At 35.5% G+C, this 26,602-nt stretch overlaps 1 protein-coding gene, 2 long non-coding RNA genes and 1 pseudogene across 4 annotated transcripts; all 4 read left to right on the top strand.

Moving 5' to 3' along the window:
* Positions 1 to 1,169: 1,169 nt before the first annotated feature.
* LOC133697215 (pleiotropic drug resistance protein 1-like) lies at positions 1,170 to 8,675 on the top strand. Of its 2 annotated transcripts, XM_062119657.1 has the most exons (24): positions 1,170 to 1,719; positions 2,021 to 2,141; positions 2,246 to 2,334; positions 2,428 to 2,512; positions 2,604 to 2,763; positions 2,859 to 2,935; positions 3,180 to 3,233; positions 3,331 to 3,421; positions 3,505 to 3,806; positions 3,927 to 4,208; positions 4,294 to 4,610; positions 4,698 to 4,858; positions 4,939 to 5,042; positions 5,128 to 5,284; positions 5,361 to 5,477; positions 5,568 to 5,707; positions 5,805 to 6,137; positions 6,469 to 6,759; positions 6,847 to 6,930; positions 7,035 to 7,168; positions 7,320 to 7,547; positions 7,642 to 7,813; positions 7,904 to 8,158; positions 8,264 to 8,675. In XM_062119657.1, the coding sequence occupies exons 1-24, from the start codon at positions 1,382 to 1,384 to the stop codon at positions 8,519 to 8,521; spliced, it is 4,350 nt and encodes a 1,449-aa protein (XP_061975641.1). In that variant the 5' UTR covers positions 1,170 to 1,381; the 3' UTR covers positions 8,522 to 8,675. The 2 variants fall into 2 exon arrangements, with proteins under 2 accessions (XP_061975641.1, XP_061975633.1); XM_062119649.1 differs by having other exon boundaries at positions 7,642 to 8,158.
* A 1,009-nt stretch (positions 8,676 to 9,684) lies between these two features.
* Positions 9,685 to 20,160, top strand: LOC133682383 (ABC transporter G family member 40-like; annotated as a pseudogene).
* On the top strand, positions 16,276 to 18,157 carry LOC133689588 (uncharacterized). Its single transcript, XR_009841328.1, has 3 exons — positions 16,276 to 16,387; positions 17,323 to 17,402; positions 17,992 to 18,157. It is a non-coding gene; the product is annotated as an uncharacterized LOC133689588 (long non-coding RNA).
* A 1,914-nt stretch (positions 20,161 to 22,074) lies between the features above and the next one.
* Positions 22,075 to 23,768, top strand: LOC133687861 (uncharacterized). The gene is made up of 3 exons (XR_009841053.1): positions 22,075 to 22,183; positions 22,933 to 23,012; positions 23,604 to 23,768. It is a non-coding gene; the product is annotated as an uncharacterized LOC133687861 (long non-coding RNA).
* The last annotated feature ends 2,834 nt before the right edge of the window (positions 23,769 to 26,602 follow it).

Genomic DNA, 26,602 nt, shown 5'->3' with positions numbered 1-26,602 from the left:
GGCTCCTCGGCCACACCCACAAATGTTGACCTTCACACGATGATCATACTTCTAGAATCATTTCTCTCCTTCCTTCTCCCCTTTCCCTTTCATGGTTTCCTTGACATAATTTGTTTTTTTGTTTTTTTTTGTGTGCATGAAAAATATTTGAAGATGTTCTTGCACGAAAATACCTTCTCAAGTGATTCATTTAATTGGTAATTGAAAATCACAATTCTAGAATCTTTTGACTTGCATGTGAGTATTTTTATAAGGGTGTATTTATGTTAAAAAAAAAATATTAAATCAATATCAATAAATCAAGATTGTAAAACAAAAACACAATTTTTATAATTTAAATCTTAAAAAAAATAATTTTAAACGCAATACCAAATATTACCTTGCATAAAATATAAAAGGATAAAAATTTATTTTTTTAAAAAAAATTTTGGGAGGCAATTTTAAATGTCATTTTATAAAAAAAACATGTATAAATTATATTTGCTAACTAAAATATAAGTTTCTTTTCATTTAATAATTTTCTGGAATTTGAGTTTGAAAAGATAACAAAAGCAACGAACCAACTTAATTACAATCTAGACTAATACAGCAACATCAACATCCGGAGGCAGGACCAGACTATAACCAAGATAATAATAATGTGCCTAACCTAAAGGAATAGTACTGTAAAGCCATACATATATATATATCTTAATTAATAATAATTTATTTTTGATGTTATAATATTAAAACAATTTAAATATATTAAAAAATTTAATTTTAAATAAAAAATATTCGTAGAAACACTTTTAAGATATAAAATCAAGAGGGCTCTATTACTTGCTTATTTTTGACGTTTCAAGAATATCTTATATATATATATATATATATATATATATATATATATTATCATGACTTATAAACAGGAAGAAACTCCAGAGAAGGTGGAGATTGAAGATACTAAAATATCAATTACTTATTTATTATTATTATTTCTTTCACCAGAGTCATCTTCTAACGATTTTCTCTTTCATCGTTTTGTTTTATTTTTTCTTTAAAATTTTAATTAATAATAATAATAAAAAAAGAGTTTGAGCACTTCAGCCACCACTACGTACCAGTCCTGTACTCCTGCATCCATATAAAACATGCTCTTGCTTTATTCGGGGACACCCCACTCCACATTTTCTTCACCTTAAGAGCAAGATCAACCCCAAAGATTTGGGATTTCTCTGGTTCAAGTTCAAAACATAGAAAACGAAATCTGGGTATTGATTGGTTCTAGCTGTTTTTTAAGATTTCTTTTGATTCAACATCCAAAACGAAGCAACGATAATAAGAGGAAACATTATCTGGGTTTTGGTTGTTTTTGTCGTTGTTTAAGTATACTGATCCATAATCTATGGAGAGTGCTGATATTTATAGAGCTAGTAGTAGTTTAAGAGATAGTTTCAGAGCAGGTTCTTCAGCGTGGAGAAACACTACGGTGGAAGCATTTTCAAGATCTTCAAGAGAAGAAGATGATGAAGAGGCTCTAAAATGGGCTGCAATTGAGAAACTTCCCACTTATGATCGATTAAGAAAAGGTATATTAACTAGTGCATCGAAAGGTGTAGCTAATGAAGTAGATATTGAAAAGCTTGGAGTCCAAGAGAGAAAACAGTTGCTTGAGAGGTTGGTCAAAGTTGCAGAAGAGGATAACGAGAAGTTCTTGTGGAAGCTCAAGGACCGTGTTGAAAGGTAAAAATTTCTCCATTGTTTCTCCTTTTTTTTTTCATGTGTATTTTCTCTGTTTAATTATAGAGAAAATGTCCTCATGGAGTTTAAACATTTAGAGAGAACTGACTTTTAATTTATTAAGAGGCAGAGAAAAATGCTTATATACTCAATCGGCTATTTGTTAATTTCTCATTCATGACATAACTTCAATAAGTTTTTGATCCAGAAAAAAAAAAAGCTGAAAAGATGGATTTTGTTCTCCCTCTTTTTGATTGGAAAAGTTGTTGAAGTTCTTGATTTTTTGTAATCTTTGGCGTTTCAGGGTTGGCATTGATGTTCCAACAATTGAAGTTCGGTACGATAATCTAAATATCGAAGCGGAAGCATATGTAGGGAGTAGTGCTTTGCCTTCATTTGCTAAGTTCACTTTTAATATAATAGAGGTAACGACTTTAGCAAACATTTAACATCAATTATCGCTACTGAAATATGATACTTTTGCTCATGCTTTTCTTATTAACTAATCACCATTTTATCAATTTTGAAGGGTTTATTGATTTCTCTTAATATCCTTCGAAATAGAAAGAAACCACTCACCATCCTTAAGGATGTTAGCGGAATCGTCAAGCCATCAAGGTAAGATGATCATGGTCTCAAATCTGTTTTCTTTAAAATTCCTTCAATAGTTAGTTGCCAATTCTTAATTTTTGTGTTATGTACTTGTTATAGATTGACTTTGCTTTTGGGTCCTCCAAGTTCTGGGAAGACCACACTGTTGTTGGCGTTGGCTGGGAAACTTGATCCTAATCTGAAGGTGGTGATATATTCTTGTAAATTTGTATAATCCATAAGGATTTAGCTTTTAGTGTCTGTTTTAATCTGAGAAGCTGAATTCTCTCATGCAGTTTTCTGGTCGTGTGACTTATAATGGTCATGAGATGAATGAGTTTGTACCACAAAGAACAGCAGCCTATATCAGTCAACATGATGTCCACATAGGAGAAATGACCGTAAGGGAAACTTTGGCGTTCTCTGCCAGGTGCCAAGGGGCTGGATACTTGCATGGTTAGAATAATGGACTAAATTCTTTTTGCATTTTCCATCAGAATCATAAGTTACTCTGGTGATCTATAACTCGAGAAAATCTTGGCATTTGACAGACATGTTGGCGGAGTTGTCCAGAAGAGAGAAAGAAGCCAACATTAAGCCTGATCCTGATGTTGATGTCTTCATGAAGGTGAGGAAATATATTATTATTCTGTGTACTAATAGATTGAAAAATAACAAGGAAAGAAGGATATACATTTCTATAAAACAACATCATTATTCAGTTCATCAATGTTCTTATTATCTGATATTTAAACCATATTAAAAGGCCCTTCTTTTTACTTCACAAATTCTACGCCAATTTATCAAATCTCTTGATCGATGACTAGAATTGGTGAAATAAGTTACGATTTCTGCTGTTTCTGGTATTGCAGGCAGTAGCATCACAAGGTGAGGAGGCCAACGTCATCACCGACTATGTCTTAAAGGTAGTATCAATAAGCAGTACTCTAGCATCATAAAAATCTTCAGAAACCTTGAAAATGATATCTGTCAAATGTTTTGTGCCTTCTCTTAAAATTACAGATATTAGGATTGGAAGTCTGCGCAGACACTATGGTAGGTGATGAAATGATAAGGGGTATCTCTGGAGGACAAAGGAAGCGTGTTACAACTGGTAACAATCTCCATTAGTCCATTCCTAGTATCAGGGACCAATTAGTTTTCTTCATTCTACTAATCTACAACAATGGATCGTAGGTGAAATGCTGGTTGGACCATCAAGGGCATTGTTTATGGATGAGATTTCTACTGGCTTGGACAGCTCAACAACTTACCAAATTGTGAACTCATTAAAGCATACCGTTCACATTCTCAATTGCACCGCTGTCATCTCACTTCTCCAGCCAGCACCTGAGACTTATGATCTCTTTGATGACATTATTCTCCTTTCAGACGGCCAAATTGTGTACCAGGGGCCTCGTGAACGTGTGCTTGAATTTTTTGAACATATGGGCTTCGAGTGCCCTGAAAGAAAAGGCGTGGCTGACTTTTTGCAAGAAGTAAGCATAAAGAAGGCAGTTGTGTTCATCACCTTTGTTACAATAGGATCTCCTATTGTCTATAAGAAGAGCCTTATGTGTTATCATAATCTTTGTCTGTAATGAATGAATTCATTGCAGGTGACATCAAGGAAAGATCAAGAGCAGTACTGGGCAGGAAAAGATCAGCCTTACAGGTTTATCACAGCCAACGAATTTGCTGAGGCTTTTCAATCGTTCAATGTGGGACGGGGGACTGTAGAGGAGCTTTCAATACCGTTTGACAAGTCCAAGAACCATCCAGCTGCTTTGGTAACCAAAACTCATGGAGCTGGAATGAAAGATCTGCTTAAAGCTAACTTCTCTAGAGAATACTTGCTCATGAAGAGGAACTCATTTGTCTACATCTTCAAGATTTGCCAAGTACTTACCGACAGATCTTGCATTATCTAAATTTCTGTTTTTTCGAATTTTGCATACAGTGTGACACCTTTTCATTTCGTATCAGCTTACAATAATGGCACTCATTTCAATGACACTCTTCTTTCGGACCAAGATGCATCGAGATACAGTCAGGCATGGTGGAATTTATACTGGTGCTCTGTTCTTCACTGCAATCATGATCATGTTTAATGGAATGTCAGAGCTATCCATGACCATCGCAAAGCTTCCTGTGTTTTACAAGCAAAGAGACCTCCGATTCTTTCCTTCGTGGGCATATGCATTTCCTCAATGGATCCTGAAAATTCCCGTCGCATTTGTTGAAGTTGCTGCATGGGTGTTCCTAACCTATTATGTGATTGGATTTGATCCTAATGTTGAAAGGTAAATAAAAATTCTTATTTTTGTTTTAAACTTGTACGAGAATCCATTCTGATCCAGCTGATATATCAAGGTGATGTTTTTCTCCAGGCTTTTTAAGCAGTACCTCGTGCTTTTGCTAATTAATCAGATGGCATCTGCATTATTTCGATTTATCGCTGCAGCTGGAAGGAACATGATTATTGCTAACACCTTTGGGTCATTTGCGCTACTTACACTTTTTACATTGGGTGGCTTCATCTTGTCACGAGGTATTATGATTAGGCTTTGAAATTGTATTTTGCAATTTAATATGAAAGAATTCTTTTTTACTTTTTGTTTCATGCTACAGAGAAAATAAAGAAATGGTGGATATGGGGTTACTGGAGTTCACCATTGATGTATGGGCAGACGGCAATAGTAGTGAATGAGTTCCTTGGAAATAGTTGGAGTCATGTATAGTTTCTTGAACTGGTCATTTGTATATTTGCGCTTTTGGCTCTCAATAGTCAACTGATATCTGAAGTTTTTCAAATCATAGGTTCCTGAAAACTCCACAGAACCACTAGGAATACAAGTTTTGAAGAGTCGTGGGTTCTTCACAGAAGCATATTGGTATTGGCTAGGAGCAGGGGCAACACTAGGATTCATATTACTATTAAATGTCTTCTTCGTACTGGCTCTCACTTTCCTCAATGGTAAATGTCATTAACTTCTCAAATTCGTAGCTCTTGAAATTTGGAGCTTTTAAACTATTGCAAATCGTGGTGGCAGCATTTGATAAGCCTCAGGCTTTTATATCTGAAGAGCCTGAAAGTGATGAATCTGGTCGCAAAACCGAACGAGCTATTCAGTTATCAAACCATGGAAGTAGTCACGGAACAAACACAGGTAAAAGAACTCCATCAATGAAGTGTGTTTTTCCTCCATTTCTTAATCCTATTGGGTACTCATTACCAATATAATTTCAATTTCCAACAGAGGGTGGAGTTGGAATTAGCAGAGCTAGTTCAGAGGTCATTGGCGGGGTCAGCAATAACAGGAAGAAAGGAATGGTTCTTCCATTTGAACCACATTCCATCACATTTGATGACGTTATTTACTCCGTTGACATGCCACAGGTATTGAGATTTAGTAAAGTAGGATTATATCTCACTTTGATGTGATACGATTCTGAGAACTTGACAAAACTGATCATATTGGCATTGAAATTTTCAGGAAATGAAAGTTCAAGGAGTTGTTCAAGATAGATTGGTGCTTTTGAATGGTGTGAATGGAGCTTTCAGGCCTGGTGTCCTTACAGCTTTGATGGGTGTTAGTGGTGCTGGAAAAACAACTTTGATGGATGTGTTAGCTGGTAGGAAAACTGGTGGATATATTGACGGAGAAATCAAAATTTCAGGGTACCCAAAGAAGCAAGAAACTTTTGCTAGAGTTTCTGGATACTGTGAGCAAAATGACATTCACTCTCCACAAGTTACTGTTTATGAATCCTTACTCTACTCAGCTTGGCTTCGTCTACCACCTGAAGTTGACTCTGAAACCAGAAGGGTAGGTGCTCTCTGCCTTAAATATGTTTTAGGCATCTGGGAATCGTTGTGCATGTTGGGGTTCTGTGAAATTTTCTTTATATCGTTCTTGTTTCCTTTCTGGCTTGCTTGTCATCTGATGAAGTTCAATCACTTAATCAGCATTCCCTAGTTGAACAGGCATTTCCATTTTATATTTTATCCTGTGATCAAGATCACTGAACCTGTTCTATATAGCTAAGAAGGGTACTGGTGAAGTTGATAGTTGTAGTGATGGTGCTAGGAAGCTTCAATTCAATTCAATTCAGCCAGACACACCCATTTAACCTATACATTGCCAAAATTGCTTCCAGATGTTCATTGAGGAAGTCATGGCTCTTGTGGAGTTGAATCCATTGCGCCATGCATTAATAGGGTTGCCTGGTGTGAATGGTTTGTCCACCGAGCAGCGCAAGCGGCTAACCATTGCAGTTGAGCTAGTTGCAAACCCCTCTATCATATTCATGGATGAGCCAACTTCAGGGCTAGATGCAAGAGCTGCTGCAATTGTGATGAGAACAGTTAGGAACACTGTGGACACAGGAAGAACAGTTGTATGCACCATCCATCAGCCCAGTATTGACATATTTGAAGCTTTTGATGAGGTAAGAAATGTTAGCAAATTATCTCTATCAGAACTTTGCCATGATTTTATCACCATAACAATCTGCATTATTTAAAATGGCATGTAGCTATTCCTGATGAAGCGAGGAGGACAAGAGATATATGTGGGGCCTCTGGGTCGCCATTCTACCCATCTAATAAAATATTTTGAGGTATGTTTGACGTGATTAATTATCAAATAACACAAACAGTTGTATGTTCAGACCTATACTCAGACTAACCATCAACTAAGTCATATACCTTTCTATTTGTGAAGGCAATTGAAGGAGTCAGCAAAATTAAAGATGGTTATAATCCAGCAACTTGGATGCTGGAAATTTCTAGTTCAGCACAAGAAATGGCTTTGGAGGTTGATTTTTCTAACATTTACAAGAATTCAGATCTGTTCAGGTCAGATAAAGTACATGGCTAAGTGGTACAAACTAAAAAATATGCTAAAACCATGCATTTAAGTTTTGACTTTGGTATAATAAAGCATTTAATTAAGTATTTAGTGACGAATTTTGTCTAAAATTTGTGGATGATGTGTGACATAATTCAGGAGAAACAAAGAACTCATTGTGGAATTAAGCACACCTGCTCCTGGCTCGACAGACCTTTATTTCCCTACGAAGTACTCAACATCATTTCTCACACAATGTATGGCTTGCTTATGGAAGCAACATTGGTCATATTGGAGGAATCCACCATACACTGCCGTGAGATTTCTTTTCACAACCTTTATAGCCTTGATGTTTGGGACAATGTTCTGGGACCTTGGCTCCAAAGTGTAAGTCACAACGGGGTTCTTTAAAACAATTTAAAAGTTCAGACTTTGCTGGTTTGCGTCAACGTGCTCATTTAATTTCTCTCACAAACTGTAGGAGTAGTACCCAGGATCTTTCCAATGCAATGGGTTCGATGTATGCAGCTGTTCTTTTCCTTGGTGTCCAAAACGCATCATCCGTGCAGCCAGTGGTGGCTGTTGAAAGAACCGTCTTCTACAGAGAAAGAGCTGCTGGAATGTATTCAGCTTTGCCATATGCCTTTGCACAGGTAACAATTCATCAGGCTTTAAGAGACTTCACTTGTCAAGTAGGAATGTACTGCATGTTTTCCTCACCAAACTTTTATCATTTGTTGCAGGTCCTGATCGAGCTTCCGTATATTTTTGCTCAAGCTGCAGTCTACGGCATTATAGTTTATGCGATGATTGGATTTGATTGGACTGTTGCGAAGTTCTTCTGGTACCTGTTCTTTATGTACTTCACATTATTATACTTCACCTACTACGGAATGATGGCTGTTGCAGTGACTCCAAACCACCACATTGCTTCCATAGTTTCCTCTGCATTTTATGGAATATGGAACCTGTTCTCAGGGTTTATAATTCCTCGGCCCGTAAGTGTTTCACTATCTTATCATTTCAAATTCCATATTTCCATAGTGTTGGGTTACCTTGTGGGATAATTTTGTGATTCATTTATGTGCTTTGGTCTATAACAGAGCATGCCTATATGGTGGAGATGGTACTCCTGGGCGTGTCCAGTAGCATGGACCTTGTATGGATTGGTTGTATCACAGTTTGGAGATATACAGAAAGACCTTACCGAAACTCAAACAGTGAAAGAATATGTGAAGGATTATTTTGGTTTCCACCATGATTTTCTTGGAGTAGTCGCAGCGGCAATTGTTGGGTGGACTGTCCTCTTTGCTTTCATATTTGCCTTTGCTATCAAGGCTTTCAACTTCCAGAGGCGATAGAAATTTTATTCACACACACACACATATATATGCTTTTACTTTATTTTTAATTCGTTTACTTTCTGTATAGGCTATGTAGGTTTTATTGTCAATTTCGCAAAGCGCTTAAAGCTATATTAATACGAGTACAAGAATTTCTTGGTCTTGCTTTAAAGCTTGCCTAAAGCAATGAATGCCCCGTCTTGCTTTAAAGCTTGCCTAAAGCAATGAATGCCCCCCTTCTTCTTGGCATAATTTTTTTTATTAATTATTGTATGTCTGCTTTTGAATCTGCCGAACAGTTTATGCTTATTTTCCATTTGATAATAAAAGACAAACCTCAGGTCATCGGTCCAAGATCGGAAAAATTGTGAGAGTACGTACATTGCTTCCATAAAGACCAAATACCAACAGCTTAATAAATCACAATCGTTCAGGAGAACAATATTTAGAGAAGATCGACACACAAATCGCAGTTTTCATCTAGTTGGGTACCTTAATTCCTCTTCCACAGATTAAGTTTAGCAGGGAGAGTATTCTTACGGGTTCTCCAAACAAAGTTCTCAGCGTGCGGAGGAACCTAGAGGTGCCACATTTGCCTCTACCGTGACCTTGTTTTGCTGAGAAATTGCCTCAGAAATACCAACCCGATCAAACTTAAAAAAGATTGAAACCTTATCTTTGGAAAGTGTATTTTATAGGTCTAGGTGAGTAAGTAAAATCCCGGCTGTCTCAGGCTCTTACATAAGATGCACGTCCTTACTCGAACTCGAGACCTGTTATCCAGATCTCAAATTTTTTATCATCACGCTACGCTCACTGAGGATAACCGATCAAACTGCACCCATGTTGACTAATAGCTTGTGCGTTTGGTTTGTGTGAGGACAAACGACTCTGTCTCGATTGGCAGATGGTGGCTATAGCGGTCTTACATTGGAGATAGAATTGATGAACCTTGGAGTACAGCTGCACAAGTGGGTTAGATGAGAGTGTACTTGTCTTTTGTCTGAGTTGAAATAAATAAACAAGAAAAAGAATATTAATAATTAATAGGATTAATTAGGATTTTTCCTATGGTCAATAACAATTTTCATGATCGATAATGAAGGACTATTTCGCATTTCAATCATTCAATTTGGGAAGAAGGGCTACAGAGGAGCTTTCAATCCCATTTGACAAAAAGTATGGAGCTGGAAAGATGGATCTGCTACCAGGGTCCTCTTGAAAATGTGATTGAATTTTTTGAACAGATGGGTTTCAAGTGTCCTGAAAAAAACGGAGTGGTTGACTTATTGCTAGAAGTAAGCATAAACTTGGTACTTTTGTTTAGCACAATTATTACAATAGGATTTCTGATAAGAAACGCCATTAGTATGGGTGTAAAGATCAGCCTTGGGAATAATGAATGAACACATTGCAGGTGACATCTAAGAAAGATCAAGAGCAGTATTGGGCACGTAAAGATCAGCCTTTACATATTTGTCACTGTCAGCGAATTTACTGAGGAATTTCGATCATTCATTGTGGGACGAAGGATTGCAGATGAGCTTTCCATCCCATTTGACAAAACTAGGAATCATCCAGCTGCTTTGGCAACCAAACAGTATGGGGTTGGAATGTTAGATCTGATTAAAGCAAACTTATCAAGAGAATACTTGATCATGAAGAGGAACTCATTTATCTACATCTTCAAGCTTTGCCAAGTAATTATTTACAGTTCTTGCATTATCATTGTGATGTTTTGAAATAAAATGAGTAGGTAAAAGGCAATAAAATCCTTGAAGGCTAAAAATGAGTATAAATGAATAAAGAGTATTGTAGTATTTGAATAAAGAGTTGATAAATATAGAAGAAGGGAGCTGCGTTTTAAAAGTGAAAAACTGAGGGGAGAAGAGAAGAAAAGGGGGAAAGATAAGGGAAGGAGAAGAGAGTTGGAGAAAATAAATTTAAAGGTAAGATTATGTATAAATGTGTGTTAATTGAGCTTTTAATTTCTGTTTTGATAAATGTTAGGGTTTTGAAGATTGTGTTTTGGGTTTAATTGATGAATTAATTTGAATGTTATGGGTTGATTGTGGTGGGTAATGAGTTAATTAGTTGATTTTGAGAGATTGTAGGTAAAGATGATGATTTTGAGTTATGATTTTGTTTGAATGGTGAATTTGTGTTTGAAATCAGGAGATAATAGTAGGTAACTGTGAAAATTCTGGGTTTGAGGTTGAAGATGATGAAAATTCAATTTGGTCCCTCAATGTGTGAAAATTACAGTTTAGTCCCTAAACTTTGGGAAAATTATAATTTGAACCCTAATTGTATTTTAAGATTCTGGACAGAGTTATTATGAGGTTAAGGATGATGAATCTCAGTTTGATAATTGATTTGGAATATTTTCAGTTTGGTCCCTCAATTTTGGGAATTTACATTTTAGTCCCTAAACTTTATAAAAATTACAGTTCGGTCCCTGGTTCGTTCTAGACAGAATTAAGGATGGTTTATGGGTGAAATTTCAGTATGGTTATGTATTTACAGTTTGGTCCAGTTTTGGTAAAATTACGTTTTGGTCCCTGTTTTGGATAATTGTTGTTTTAGTCCCTAAACCTAGGAGACTAAACCTGGTTTATTTTATGCATTGGGATCTTTTGTTTGAGTTTTTTTGAGTATATTTCATATATTAGTGTAGGTTTTCCTAACAATCTTCAATAGGATTTTCATATCTTTCTTCTGATATTCCTTTTAGTTCTATATTTTTCGAGTAAGTGGGATAATCTTTAATATGCATATATGATAAGTAAATATGTATGTTGATGATACAATGAGTACAACTCGTTAATTTCTTGAATATTTATATATGTTGCTTATTTTCCGAGTACTCATTTATTCTTGAATTTACACTCGCAATATGTCGAATTAGATTCTATGTGATATGATATACGTTTCTCTGATGATTCTGTAAATATCTATTATGTCTTGATATGGGACTTGTTAGTAACTCCATGCTAACAGAGAGTAGTTAGCCTATGTGCACATAGTATTTTGTATACCTAGCTGGTGAGAGAGGCATCAACCTGTGGCAACTGATCATCCCACAGTGGTCACCTTCGGGTGTCATCTGGTCTCTGACATGTATTTCACTACATTATGATAATATGTTTAGTATATATATGTATATGTATATCAAGATAAATCATCTTGCAAACTATTAATATCTAAAATATCTAAAATGTATATTAAATATTATTCCTTCACTGAGTTGGTTGAACTCACCCTTTATTCTTATTTCAGGTTCCTAGTTTCTGATAGCAGGTGAACTTTGTTGAGTGTTCCTACTTCTTTAGTTTTGGGTCGGTATGCCTTGCTTATTTTCGAGACTTTCCTTTTAGTTTCGATTCAATGTCTTAGACACTCCACTATTACTTTATTTTAATTAAGTTTGGATTTTGACAATATAATGAATATTATGGATTATTGTTTTTGTTTTAATTACTGATGAAGAGTTTTAAATTATCTTTTGGTTTCATCAGTTTTGAATAATTTAGTATTTCTGAAGATTATGAAATGCTGCGTATTTTGAATAAATTATTTTTTTGATATGTCTGTTCTAAGTCTTAATGTAAGTGGGGTGTCCTTTCGACACCTCTCCTGCGTTACCGGTCATGGATCTGGGATTCAGATCGTGACAACTATGATTTCTTTTTCTTCCAAATTTTACGTAGAGTATAACATTACTTTTGCACTTGTGTATCTAATATAATTAATGCACCGGATCCAGAACTTCAAAGTTAAAACTGTTGGGGATTCCGGCTCCCCATGCGCGGACCGGTGGTGTTCTGATAGTTGCTCATAGGAGGGTTAAGCACACTGAGACAATATTTAACGTGGTTCGGCAAAACCGCCTACATCCACGGGAGAGTCCATATTATTAGAGATATATAGAGAAAGGATTACAACATACATGGAGGAGCTGCTCTTTGCTGCACTTGCAGCTGCTGGAATGGCAGCAAGGCTGCTGTCATTACAGCCCCACTTTCTCTCTTGATCTCTCTACTGCACTCACCACACTCTCTTCATTTTGCTCTCACATAATGCCTTTATTTATAGGCATTTCATGGCAGCTCTTCTTGCTTTGTTGTCAACATTGGTGGCTGCCAAACTCCAGCTCATTCAACAACGGTGGCTGCACCTAGCAGCCCTCTTTGACAATGGTAATGGCAGCCATCCTCTTCTAGAAGATAGGCTGCAGATGCTCTATGATTGCTGCACATAATGGCAACAATCCTAAGAATCACCCCCTTTGCCATTTATATGGGCAATTGTTCTCTTGCTTCTTCAGCACATGCTTGCATTCTGCAGCTCTTTCAAGCTTACCACTCCGAGAGCGTCTTTGGCCAAGTTTCCAGGTACTTGCCAAACCTTTCAATCACCAGAGTCACCAAAGCACACCTTTTCTCACACAAAAGGATCACTACAACCAGATGGTCTGCCACTTCACATCTGAAGAGTGTTAACGCTTGTCTCTGGGACACAACATTCCCTTTCAAGCCTATCAACCATGCTCGGTCCGGAATGATTCATCAAGCCTTACATCAAGGCTTACAACACCCCCTCAAACGGAAATTTCTATTTCCAAGTGCGACAGTCATTATCTGAGTATCTCAATATGATCACGAGCTCACCACTCTTCCAAGAGTCTACGCATCCAGGAATTGCGCCTGCCCTCTGTTCCACCCTAGGAACCACGACTTACTTCTCCGTGAGTCTCTCGCTCTTAGTCGTAAGAGTCCAGGTAGCTCTCCACCTTTAACCATGGGGGCAGCCCATTAAAGGTTGATCCATATTTGTCTTCATACTCTGAGTATTATAATGCCATTACCGAGCTCACCACCTTGACAAGAGTCAACTCGTTCCCGGAACTTGTGCATGCCCTATGCTCCTTCATAGCAGCCGCGTCTTAATGCTCCACAAGTCACACTCTTATTGTCCAAGGCAAATGTCTTCTAGCTCATTGATCTTTAGCATGGGGGCAATATCCATGAAAGTCAATCCTGCATTTGTCTTTATACTAATTATAGCCACTTCATTGGCTATACACCTGTCCACTCATATCTAGCCATCACATTGGCTCTGGGGCGTTTTTGAACTGGGCTCATATCATGGCCCTCACACCTTCTCCTCAGGTGTCTTCGCTCGTCGTCATGCGGCGGTCTGAAATGGGGCTCCTATCGCGGCCCTCACACCTTCTCTAAGGTGTTTTTGCCCGTTGTCATGAGGCGGTATGAACTGGGGCTTCTATCACGGCCCTGACACACCTTCCATCTAAGGTGTCTTCACCTTTCATAGGTGGTCGCATCCTCCTTCAGCTGAGATGCTTGAAAGTGGCTCCAGAATTCTCTACCACCATGTGCACTATGGGAGAGATAGCTGCCACTAATCACATAGAAAGAGAAACTTGCGGTATACTCTTCGCAATCCTCCACCTTGATTTCTATGTTTGGAGCTTCTATGCCTTTCTGCTTGACAGCTCCACCTACACCAAGTCTCTTTGGTGTCTTCGCCTTTCATCATAAGCGGTCGCCTTTTATCATAGGCGTTTGCACCCCCTCAATTAGGTGCCTTTACAACAGCTCTCTTTCCATCCTTGCATGCATTGAAAGGTCTTCGCATGTTGTCTTCATCAAGAGCATAAGAGACTTTCTGTTGTACAAACTTTAACAGTCTCTGCTCTGAGCTTCATTTGGGAACACTTCTTCTCCTTGCACCTGTTGTCTCATTACAGTACCTTGTTGGATCCTACGGGTACTCCAGCACAATCTCCGTGTGCAATCGTGCAATTTCTATTCTCCAGGTTTCTCCATATTCCTTGCTTATGTTTGACAACAGCTCATCCTGTCACAACATCTGTCCAAGTCAAAATAGGGTGCCAATCTTTATCCCTTTGCTGTATTTCTCTTCCATTATCAGGGTCTTCATCAATTCTCCCTCGAGAAATCACAGTCACCGAATCTAACTTCATTGGAGAAATCACCACTTCATCAGATCCTTGAACATACGGAACCCAACTGTTCCCTTGTGCCGTCGTCTTGCTAGTCTTTAACCGTTTCATTACAAACTGCTATATATACGAAAATAGTACCGTATGGATAATCCTTCCACTAAGCAAGTTCCCAGGAAAGATTGGAGGGGTCACACTGGTCCCGCTTAAAACCCAATCTCCTAGACAGAACTTCTTAGGCCATATCTATCCATCGTACTGTCTTTCCGTATATACAACCATTTGCTAGCTTTGTTGCGGCTTTCCTTTACAAGTGATCTGGAATATACTGGTTTAATACATGATTTCTCAACATCTGGCGAGACTACCAGTTCTTAGATTCGTCAAGATTGGTCTTCATCAATTTTCACTCTTCACCTCAAATTGTCCACATAACCGGGTGTCCAGAGTATCCCAATTTTGCCTTCCCTCAAGGCAATTAAAATTCTTCCCACTTAGCAGTTTAGCACATGTAATTGGGCAAACATATGCGATTTCTTCTTCTCCATCTCCATCGACCACCATGAAGACCATCGGATGCCTCCTGATCGGGCAATCTCTTTTGTTAATTCACCACTGCCACTTTTGGTCTCAAATCTCAATGATCGAACCGTACCATTGCATCCAGAATGATCAAATTAGCTGGAAACAAGTCTGAAATCGTCCAAATCGCATTTCAGACGGCTAAGATTTGATCAAAACAATTTTGGCCTGATGAACGGCCCAGATTCAATCTGCTGCACAGAATCTTATCCCTCTGCTCGCGGCTCGGCTCGGCTCCATAAACGGCTCGGCTCATCTCGGCTCGGCTTGGGTCCCGCTGTGATGACATGGCAGATGACTGGTCGCTAACATGGCATGCCAACTGTGCATACTGACATCACAATTACATCATGCTGATGTCATCCCTGGCATGCCTGCTGTGCATGCTGACATCACAATTATGTCATGCTGACGTCATCCTTTGCATGCTTACTGTAGACTGCCACCTCGTCGGCGCGTGCGGGCATGTCCGACGTCCATTTTTGACGCCGTTTTCACCAGTGGCTTCGTCTCGGCCTCCTCCACACATTGGTATGGTCAAAACACCATTTTGAGAACTTTTATTTTTGAGCAAAAATCAAACACCCCTTTAAACTATGTGCTCTGATACCAATTGTTGGGGATTCCGGCTCCCCATGCGCGGACCGGTGGTGTTCTGATAGTTGCTTATAGGAGGGTTAAGCACACTGAGACAATATTTAACGTGGTTCGGCAAAACTGCCTACATCCATGGGAGAGTCCATATTATTAGAGATATATAGAGAAAGGATTACAACATACATGGAGGGTTACAACATACTCTAGCTCATTCAACAACGGTGGCTGCACCTAACAGCCCTCTTTGACAATGGTAATGGCAGTCATCCTCTTCTAGAAGATAGGCTGCAGATGCTCTATGATTGCTGCACATAATGGCAACAATCCTAACAAAAACGTGTTTGGGTTAGAACAATATTAAGATGAGTGACCTCCTGTAAATTACTGTGCACCCCAACCCACACGCAAGTATGTGATTGCTGGTAGGATCTCGAGTTGGCGGGTTTTTCGCTGTGATTTGTGTGATGTTTTGTATAAAGGGGTTGGAAAATACAATAAAGCCCTTGAAGGCTTAAAGGTTAGAATGAATTAAATGAGGGGTATAGTAGTAATTGAATAAATAGTTGATAAATATAAATAGAAGGAAGGAAAAAAAAAAAGAAGAGATCTGAAATTTAAGAACAAACCGTGAGAGAGAAGGGAGGAAGAAGAAGAAGAAGAAGAGAAAAGAGGGGAAAATAAGGGAAAAAGAAAAGGAGTTGGAGGAAATAAGTTTAAAGGTAAGATTTAAGTTGTTAAATGTATAAATTTGTATTATTGAGCTTTTAATTTTGGTTTTGATAAATGTTAGGGTTTTGAAAATTTGTGTTTTGGGTTAATTGATGAATTAAGTTGAATGTTATAGAGTTAATTGTTGTGGGTATTTGATTATTTGGTTGATTTTGAGAGATTGAATTGAAAGATGATGATTTTGAGTTATGAATTGTGTAAATGGTGAATGTTGAGTTAGAAATTTGGCAAGAACAGTGGGTAACCTGTGAGAATTCTGAGTTGGAGGTTGAAGATGACGAAAATTCAATTTGGTCCCTCAATTTTGGAAAATTACAGTTTAGTCCCCAAACTTTGGAAAATTTGCAGAATGGTCCCTGGAGCCTATTCCGAGATTCTGAACAGAATAACATATGAATTATGGACAGAATTACTGTATAGATAAGAGAATTTAACACTTTCAATTTGGTCCTCCAATTTGACAAAAATTACAATTTGATCCTAAAAATTTGGTAAAATTCCAGAATGGTCCCTGGAGTATAATGAGATGATCTGGACAGAAATGAGGATGAATTATGGACATAATTTCAGTATATTCATGGATTTATGATAAATTTTAGTTTGGTCCTCCAATTTGACAAAAGTTGCAATATAACCCTTAAGAATATGATAAATTACAGATTAGTCCCTAGCTGTAATATTACTTTTTTCAGATTATTTTGATGAATAATTGAGGGTTATTTAGTGAATTATTACCAATTTTATTAATTGTTTTATTATGGATTAGATTTCGGGAAAACCGTTAAATGTTGGGTTTTTAGGAAAGATAACTAGTTAGTTCAAAAATATATAGGGTTATGGAATACACCCTTAGATAAGTGTATTAAATAGGTTATATATATATATTCTTTTGAGTCATTCTTAAATATGTCTCCTTTATATTCAGATAATCCTGATATTCTACCGGCGGGACGTCAATAGGATTTTCTTTGATATCAGCTTTGAGTTTTGTTGCTTTTGAGTCAGGTGAGTGGATAATTTTCTATATGCATGAGAAATATTATAAATATTTGATTTGCTAATATGAATTGGATCATGCTTCTTGATAATATATATGTTAATTATTATCCTTGTTTTGATAAAGCATGATCAATTGTTGAATCTGAATTCTTGATATGAACCAGTATATATTTTGAATTGAATTCTGAATTGATAGCTCCTCATTTGATTGATGTCATGAGTTGAGCATTGAGATATGAATATGTCTGTTTGATTATGATTATGAACCTATGGTATGTCAGTCAGAATACCCATGCTAACAGGGTAGTGTTAGTCTTTGTGCACATCGTATCTGAACCCTAGTTGGTCGGGGGAGTCACCAACCTGTGTGGACTGATCATCCCACAGTACGGAGCCTCATGCTCATTGCATTTTGATTTTCTGACGAGTTTTACCATATGATCTTGTTATGACCAATTTGAGAACACTTCCATAAGAACCTAAATCCATACTTGTATATATATTTCTCATTGTTGTATTACCTCGTGTGTGTATATTGAACGTTATCTACTCACTGAGTTGTTGAACTCACCATCTTATTATTTATCCTTTTCAGGCTTATAGCTTGATAGCAGGTCATTTTGTTGGACCTTCAGAACCTGCTCTTTTGGTAGTAATTTGTACCTTCCTTTATGTCTAGTTAGTGCTCCAAAACTCTGAACTTTTATAAACTTTTGTATTAAGACAATTCAATTATATTATAAAGTTGATTTTGTTATTAATGCTGCGTTGAACTCTGATTGAGTTAGGATAAGTTTGTGTGTAAGTTTGGGTTCGCATAGGTATGGAACCTTGGAGGGGAACCTTGTCTATGTGCCGGTCATGGATCCGGGACTCGGGTCGTGACAATTTGGCTCTTGGGAATGATTGCTCTTCAGTGGGTGGCGTCTAGGAGTGTGTCACCAAGATGCACCAAAATTCATGGAGGATTTTATAGTGGTGCTTTATTCTTCAATGCCAATCATGCTTAATGGTATGTCTGAGATATCTCAGACCATTGCAAAGCTGCCGGTGTTTTATAAGCAAAGGGACATCCGATTCTATCCTTCATGGTCATATTCTCTTCCTCCATCCGTCCTGAAAATCCCTCTCTCATTCGTTGAAGTTTTTGGATTGGTGTTCCTAACCTATTATGTAATTGGATTTGATCCAAACGTTGGAAGGTAAACAAGAATATTGAATTACTTTATTGGAAACTTGCGAAAGGGATTTTTTGTGATCTAACTGGTATAACAAGCCAATCTACTTCCTGCAGGCTCTTTAAGAAATACCTTCTGCTTATACTAATTAACCAGATGGAATCTGCACTACTTCGATTTACTGCCGCAGCTGAAAGAAACATAATTATTGCTAACACCTTGGGGACATTTGCACTTTTTGCACGTTTTGTGTTGGGTGGATTCATCATTTCCAGAGGTATGAAGAGTATATTATTGTAATTCTAGTGATTCACATTTTGCAATCAAGCTTCAAAGGAACAATGTTTTTATTTTACAGCCTCAAATGAGATTAAGAAATGGTGGATATGGGCATATTGGATCTCGCCATTGATGTATGAACAAAATGCCGTAGTAGTCAACGAGTTCCTTGGAGATAGTTGGAATCATGTAAAAATTCTTGAACAAGTCATTTCTAAATTTAACCATTTCTAAAGTTACTCTTCAAATCACAGATTCCTGAAACCTCAAACTCCAAAGAATCACCAGGAATGCAATAAGTTCTTTACAAAAAGTAAAGTTACTTTTCAAATCACAGATTCCTGAAACCTCAAACTCCAAAGAATCACCAGGAATGCAATAAGTTCTTTACAAAAAAGCATATTGGTATTGGATAGGAATCGGGGTAATCACCATGTACGTGTTTCAATTCATTGGCGGCTACACGCCAGCTCTCAATTTCATGCTTTTGAAAGTGACCAGAGCTTATGTTAATATGTTGCAAATCATTCCGGACAGCAATTGAGAAGCCTCAAGCTGTTAATATCTGAATAATCCAAAAGTGAGAGATCTGGCGGGAAAACAAGAGCCATTCAGTTTTCGAATCGTGGAAGTAGCTGCATAACAAAAACAGGTTAACAATTCAGTTGAAAGTGTGTTAATCTTTTTAATTCCTTTTCTTTTTCTTTTTCAATGATTATGTATGAGGTTTTAATTACCTATAATATGAATTTACAAGCAGAGAGTGGAGTTGGAAAGGTTAGAAGAAGTGGTTCATAGTCCTTAATTTGGCGAGGCCAGTGGCAGCATGAAGAAAGGAATGGTTCTTCCATTTGCACCACATTCCATCACCATCAATATTGATGAAGTTACTTACAGTATTGACATGCCACAGGTATCAAGAGAAGATGGAATTTTGCTTTGATGTGATGCGATTCACAAACAAGACAACTTTTTATATCATGTTGAAATTTTCATGAATGAAAGTTCAAGGAGTTGTTGAAGATAGATTGGTGCTTTTGAAGGGTGTGAGTGGTGCTTTCAGGCCCTGTGTCCTTACAGCTTTGATGGGTGTTAGTGGTGCAGGAAAAATGACTTTGATCTGGAAGGAAAACTGGTGGATATATCAAGGGAGACATCAAAATTTCTGGGTACCCAGAGAAGCAAGAAACTTTTTTACTGTGAGCAAAATGACATTCACTCTCCTCAAGTTACCGTTTATGAATCCTTACTCTATTCAGCTTGGCTTCGTCGACCCCTCGAAATTGATGCTGAAACTAGAAAGCTAGGCATCTATATAGTCTTTCATTTGCATATCAAGGCATCTATTTATGCATTTTCTAGCTGGTTGTTAAGGGAAAAGAAATAAGAAAATTCAAAGAGCCCATCTAAATTGTAGAATATTATATGGTCGGAGCTCAATAGTCAATTGGCTCTTTTCCATGCTATTACTGCTTACCTCCTTTACATCATGTTTCACGAACATATTTATGAATATGTTTTTCTTGTTTTTCCTAGTGTTTTCGGTGAGTTCTATATACAAACCTCAACTTCAATCACAAAAACAAACACATCAAAGAAAGTGAAGGGTTAGATATGCTTGCGGCTAGATTAAAAAGTGTTTGAGAATGTTGATGACCGCGTGTTTTTAAAATTTTTTAATATTATTTTTGTTAAGAATTAATTTATTTTATGTTTTTCTGATTATTTTAATATGTTAATATCAAAAAAGAGCAGTATCATATTAAATTTTAAAAAATAAAAAATTATTTAAATATATTTATAAGTAAAAAGTATTTTTAAAAACAATCGCTACCACAATACTAAACAAATATAAAATAAAAACATCATTTTTACTATAATATTAAGGCTTATATTTCTATTAAGTCATGTTTACAAGTTAGCCATTTTCAAAGTTTATTCAAAAAGAGCAGGCGTCACGGTACGTAGTTTATTGGTCTACGCAAAACGTGGTAAACACGAGACGATACCATTGTCTGGTCTCTGTATTGATATCAAAGGAAGGAAACATTTCAGGTCAAGGAGACTTTTTTTTACGCTCCACGTAAAGTGCAGATTGAAAATATTAAAATAAACCCTTCTATAATTTATCACTTTCCTTTTCTGGTCAAATAATACGGTAAAAAAAAAAAACTGCCAAAGTATTTATCTATTCATTTCTCACTGAAGTATCTTCTAACGACTCTCTTTCATCCTTTTGTTTTGTTTTTTCTCTAAATTCTCATTTTTAATTATGTTCAATAGAAATTTGACCAAGGTCAACTGTTCAAATCATAAAAATTTGTTTTATTTTAATTTTTTAAAAATAGGTTAGAGGAGGGTGTGTTTTTGTTATTGTTATTATTAACTTTAAAGGGTTATTCTAGCAGATATCATATGAGGCTTGAGAGTTTGCTCCCTCCCAAAAACTATTGGGGCCACGTGCTGCAGAGCACCCTGTGTAAAGGCTAGTTCCGTCATGTAGAAAGTTACATGTTTGTTTCTGAGGTTAATTTTACTATGGTAATTTTAAAAAAAGTATAATTAGTTGTGATTAATTAGATTTAAATATATGTTTGGTAAAAATTATAGTTAAAGTTTATGTGTAGTAAAAAACACGTATAAAATATTTGGTGGAATTGTGATCATGGTTGCTTTTCAAAGTGCTTTTTACTTGGATATACATTAAAATAATATATATATATATATATTAAAAAATTATTTTTGATATCAGCGTATCAAAATGATCTGAAAACACCAAAAATATATCAATTTGAAGCAAAGAAAAAAATAAAAAATTTTATTTTTTTTCAAAAAACGCTTTTGAAACGCAAAAACAAATAGGATTTTATGAAACTCATTTTAAAAAACATGTAAAAATTGATTCACAAAAACTGTGTTTCAAACTTAATTTTTTAATGGGCCCCGCAGTACAAATGCAATTTGATTTGTTACCAAATGCCTTGTTGCGTTTGTTTCAACGCAAATGCAAAAGTTGGTGAAAAACAAACGCAACCTGACTGGTCCATGAAAGCTAACCTAGAATGCCCTGTATTATTGTGATGTTTTGAATAAATGAGTAGGAAAATACAATAAAACCCTTGGAGGCTTAAAAGTTAGAATAAATGAATAAGGGGTATAGTGGTAATTCAACAAACTTGATAAATATAAATAGAAAGAAAAAAAAAGGAGATCTGAATATTTTGAGAGTAAATCGTGAGAGAGAAGGGAGAAGGGAGAAAGAAGAAGAAGAAGAGAAAAGAGGGAAATTAGAAAGGAAATAGAAAGGAGTTGGAGGAAATAAGTAAAAAGGTAAGATTATGTATAAATATGTGTTAATTAAGCTTTAATTTTGATTTTGATAAATGTTAGGGTTATGAAATTTGTGTTTTGAGTTTAATTGATGAATTAAATTGAATGTTAGGGGTTGATTGTTGTGGTTAATTGATGATTTAGTTGATTATGGAAGATTATGATGATTTTGAGTTATAGTTTTGTTTGAATGGTGAATTTTGAGTTAAAAATCAGGGGAGAACAGTAGGTTTCTGTTAAAATTCTGGATTGGAGGTTGAAGATGATGAAAATTCAATTTGGTCCCTCAATTTGTGAAAATTACAGTTTAGTCCCCGAACTTTGGAAAATTACAAATTGGTCCCTGGAGCATATTCCGAGAATCCGAACAGAACAAAATATGAATTATGGACAGAATTATTGTATAGATAAGAGAATTTAACACTTTCAATTTGGTCCTCCAATTAGACAAAAATTACAATTTGACCCTAAAAATATGATAAATCCTAGATTAGTCCCTAGCTGTAATATTAGCTTTTTCAGATTTGTTTGATGAATAATTAAGGGTTATTTAGTGAATTATTATCAAGTTTTATTATTTGCTTTATTATGGATTAGATTTCGGGAAAACCGTTAATTTTGGATTTTTGAGAAAATAACTAGTTTAGTCTAAAAACATTTAGGGTTATGGAATATACCCTTAGATAAGTGTATTACATAGGTTATATATTCTTTCGAGTCGTTCTTGAATATGCCTCCTTTGTATTCAGATAATCCTGATATTCCACCGGCGGGACGTCAGTAGGATTTCCTTCGATATCAGCTTTGAGTTTTGTTGCTTTCGAGTCAGGTGAGTGGATAATTTTCCATATGCATGAGAAATATTATAAATATTTGATTTGTTAATATGAATTGGATCATGCTTTTTGATAATATATATGTTGATTATTATCCTTGTTATGATAAGCATGATCAATTGTTGAATCCGAATTATTGATATGAACCAATATATATATTCTGAATTGACTTCTGAATTGATAGCTCATTTGATTGATGTCATGAGTTGAGCCTTGAGATATGAATATGTCTGTTTGATTATGATTATGAACCTATGGTATGTCAATCAGAATACCCATGCTAACAGGGTAGTGTTAGTCTTTGTGCACATCATATCTGAACCCTAGTTGGTCGGGGGAGTCACCAACCTGTGTGGACTGATCATCCCATAGTACGGAGCCTCATGCTCATTGCATTTTGATTTTCTGACGAGTTTTACCATATGACATTCTTGTTATGGCCAATTTGAGAAACAATTCCATAAGAACCTAAAGTCATACTTGTATATATATTTTTCATTGTTGTATTACCTCGTGTGTGTATATTGAACGTTATCTACTCACTGAGTTGTTGAACTCACCATCTCATCATTTATCCTTTTCAGGCTTATAGCTTGATAGCAGGTCATTTTGTTGGACCTTCAGAACCTGCTCTTTGGTTGTAATTTGTACCTTCCTTTATGTCTAGTTAGTGCTCCAAAACTCTGAACTTATATAAACTCTTGTATTAAGACAATTCAATTATATTATGAAGTTGATTTTGTTATTAATGCTGCGTTGAACTCTGATTGAGTTAGGATAAGTTTGTGTGTAAGTTTGGGTTCGCATAGGTATGGAACCTTGGAGGGGAACCTTGCCTATGTGCCGGTCATGGATCCGGGATTCGGGTCATGACAATTATTATTATTATTATTATTATTATTATTATTATTATTGGGGTTGTATTAAATTATTTTTTAATTTTACGAAATCTCAAATTAATTATCCAAAAAGTTTATTGCGACAACAAACACTTTGTGTGAGGATTTATTTTAGATTCCTAGTTGTTGTTTTAGTAGATGAAGGTTTTCTTTGCCTATTTAAAGAGGTAGTCATCATATATATTATTTTTTAGAAAATAAAATTGTGAATTTATGATTGACCTCCAGAAGTATCTTCTATCATTAAATATTTTATGTTTTTTTCTTGTATTTTTTTTATATTTGTTTGGAGAAAATATTATACAAAAACTAAAAAAAAAGATATTTCACTATAATAATTGCAACATTATTTTATTTTTCTACTATATTAAAAATTAACTTGAAATTTTAAATATTTTTATTAATATATATAATATTTATTTTATTTTATTATATATAAACATGATTTATAATTATATTTTTTATCCGATGTTAAAAATTATTAATTAAAAAAAATTATTCAATATGTAGTGAGACAAGTTGAATAAACATGTTTACACTTATTTTTTATATTTATTAACATAAATAATTTTTAATTTATCTACTTAAATAGATGTATAGACTTTCTAATTTATCTTGACAATGGTTAAAATCATATTCAGACAATTTTTTGATGAGCAAGTAGTCTGGAAGTAAGTTTTCATGAATGATGTCACACAATCCAATCAGTTGATGCTGCCGATGGAAAATTATATCGCTGTGGTTCTAGAAACCCAAAAAACTGTGGAAACGAGCAACTCCAACGCACGCAGGTGTAAAATGGAGAGTCAAAAACTAAAAAAAGTAATATTTTGACTTTTCTTCATTTATTTTTCATGTTATAAAGAAAGTTAAATAAAATGTTAAAATATTTTTTTCTATAAATATTATTCTTATATATCTTTTAAAAAACCAAAATTAATTAATAAAATAAGATCAATAAAAAAATAAACCAATTAAATATAGCCATGTGAAAAATAATAATATCAAAATCATTAAAAAAATAAAATACTTATTTATTCCACTCTAATACAATTGATTTTTTAAATAATATTTTTCATTAGAATATATATAATAAAAAAACTATATTTATATTATTAAAAATATTATTTTATCAATTTATTTTTTTTAAAAAATAACATCTTCCATTAAAGATGATATAATAGACATAACTTCTTCGTGTCAACGTGAATTACCTGTGCCCCATGGCCCATGCTGGTGGAAAAACAGAGAGGTAAAACGTCATTTCACTCATGATTCACGAGTTTTGATTGGCCGACAATTCATGACAATTCTATTCAACTTCCATATGTCGACGGGCCATGGTGTTTTTTTATATACATTAATTAATACTCAGATTTAAGTATAACTTACCATTATTATTACTTGATGTACGGGCAGAACGCAATAGTAGTAAATGAGTTCCTTGGAAATAGTTGGAGTCATGTATGGTTTCTTTAACTGACCCTTTGTATATTTCTATATACAATATTTTTCATGTCAGCAATTTGCAGAGCTTAAATGCTTCTGGATCTCACAAAATGTTAGACTTAACATCTCTAAATTTAACTATATCATATGTCTAGTTATGTGCTTAGCTCTACTGCTTGTTCATCAACATTAATGACGTGTAAAAATAATTCTCATTAATATTAATATTGTGTAAGAAAATATTTCTATCAGCATTAATGTTGGAGTAAAAAACTTTTTCATTACTAAGATATTCAAAAGGAAAAGATTTGCATCTTCTTAAACAAAAAGGCTCAAAATACAGGGACTATAAATACCTGCCGAACCACCAAGGTAAAATGATTTACGATCGTTATTTTCTTATCATACATTTTAAAAGAATTTATTGCACCAAAACTGAGAGTGAATGTTCTTGTTCTTAGAGTTTAATGCTCTTCTCTTCACAACCATTACTATAGAGTCACAGACTTAAGCATCAGAAGGTCCCTAAATTTGATAAAAGACTATTTTGTAGGAAATAAGACTTCTATCACCAATCATCTGCTCTTTATGTCCCTAGGAATGGAATATTGATGTGAATGTATGATCATCCATTTTCTTAATACTCAAACACTATTACTAAGTATATTGGATCCCGGGAGATCATCAATTGGTGTCATTTGTGGGAAAACAATAAAAAAGTCATCAACTACTTTTCTAGAGCTGGTTTTTTAAGTCCCTTAATCACTATTAATTACAGCCAATCAAGAAACCCCTAGGATGAGACATGTCATAAACCTCCCTGTAACAGCTAATACATCTACTATACCATCCCCTTTAGAGTTTCAACAACTCATTAACTAAAAGCAAGCTCTTATCCAAGTCATTTTGGCATCCCAGGGACAACGTCAAACCTCACCATATCACAAGCTCCAACACGTGATGTAGCTTCTTCATTACCAATCTTTCAACTAAGAGACAACTATTTTAACCAGAAAAGACAAGGAAAAATAACATGGATAACTTTCCACTAGAATGATTCACTAGCCCCCGAGGGATCATTCTTACCGACTTAAAACTATCCCAATAAACCATCAATCCAAATATAATCCCTTTGGCCACTATGAGAAAGAAATTAACCATCAATCATGTTGTTCCATGCTAGAATCCTTTGGCTAGAGCCTGTCAGGAAAAAGTCTAGAAGAAGTATGGTCGGT

This window comes from Populus nigra, chromosome 1 (genome assembly GCF_951802175.1).
Source record: "Populus nigra chromosome 1, ddPopNigr1.1, whole genome shotgun sequence".
In the NCBI taxonomy this organism is placed as follows: Eukaryota; Viridiplantae; Streptophyta; class Magnoliopsida; order Malpighiales; family Salicaceae; genus Populus; species Populus nigra.
Note: the sequence above shows the minus strand (reverse complement) of the source record. Positions and strands in the feature narration are given on the sequence as shown.

Bases quoted from the DNA above. Each gene is read 5' to 3' on its own strand.
- LOC133697215 (XM_062119649.1), top strand. From the start codon at position 1,382: ATGGAGAGTGCTGATATTTATAGAGCTAGTAGTAGTTTAAGAGATAGT. The intron at 2,142-2,245 runs GTAACGACTTTA...TCAATTTTGAAG, and splicing joins TCACTTTTAATATAATAGAG to GGTTTATTGATTTCTCTTAA. The intron at 6,931-7,034 runs GTATGTTTGACG...CTATTTGTGAAG, and splicing joins ATCTAATAAAATATTTTGAG to GCAATTGAAGGAGTCAGCAA.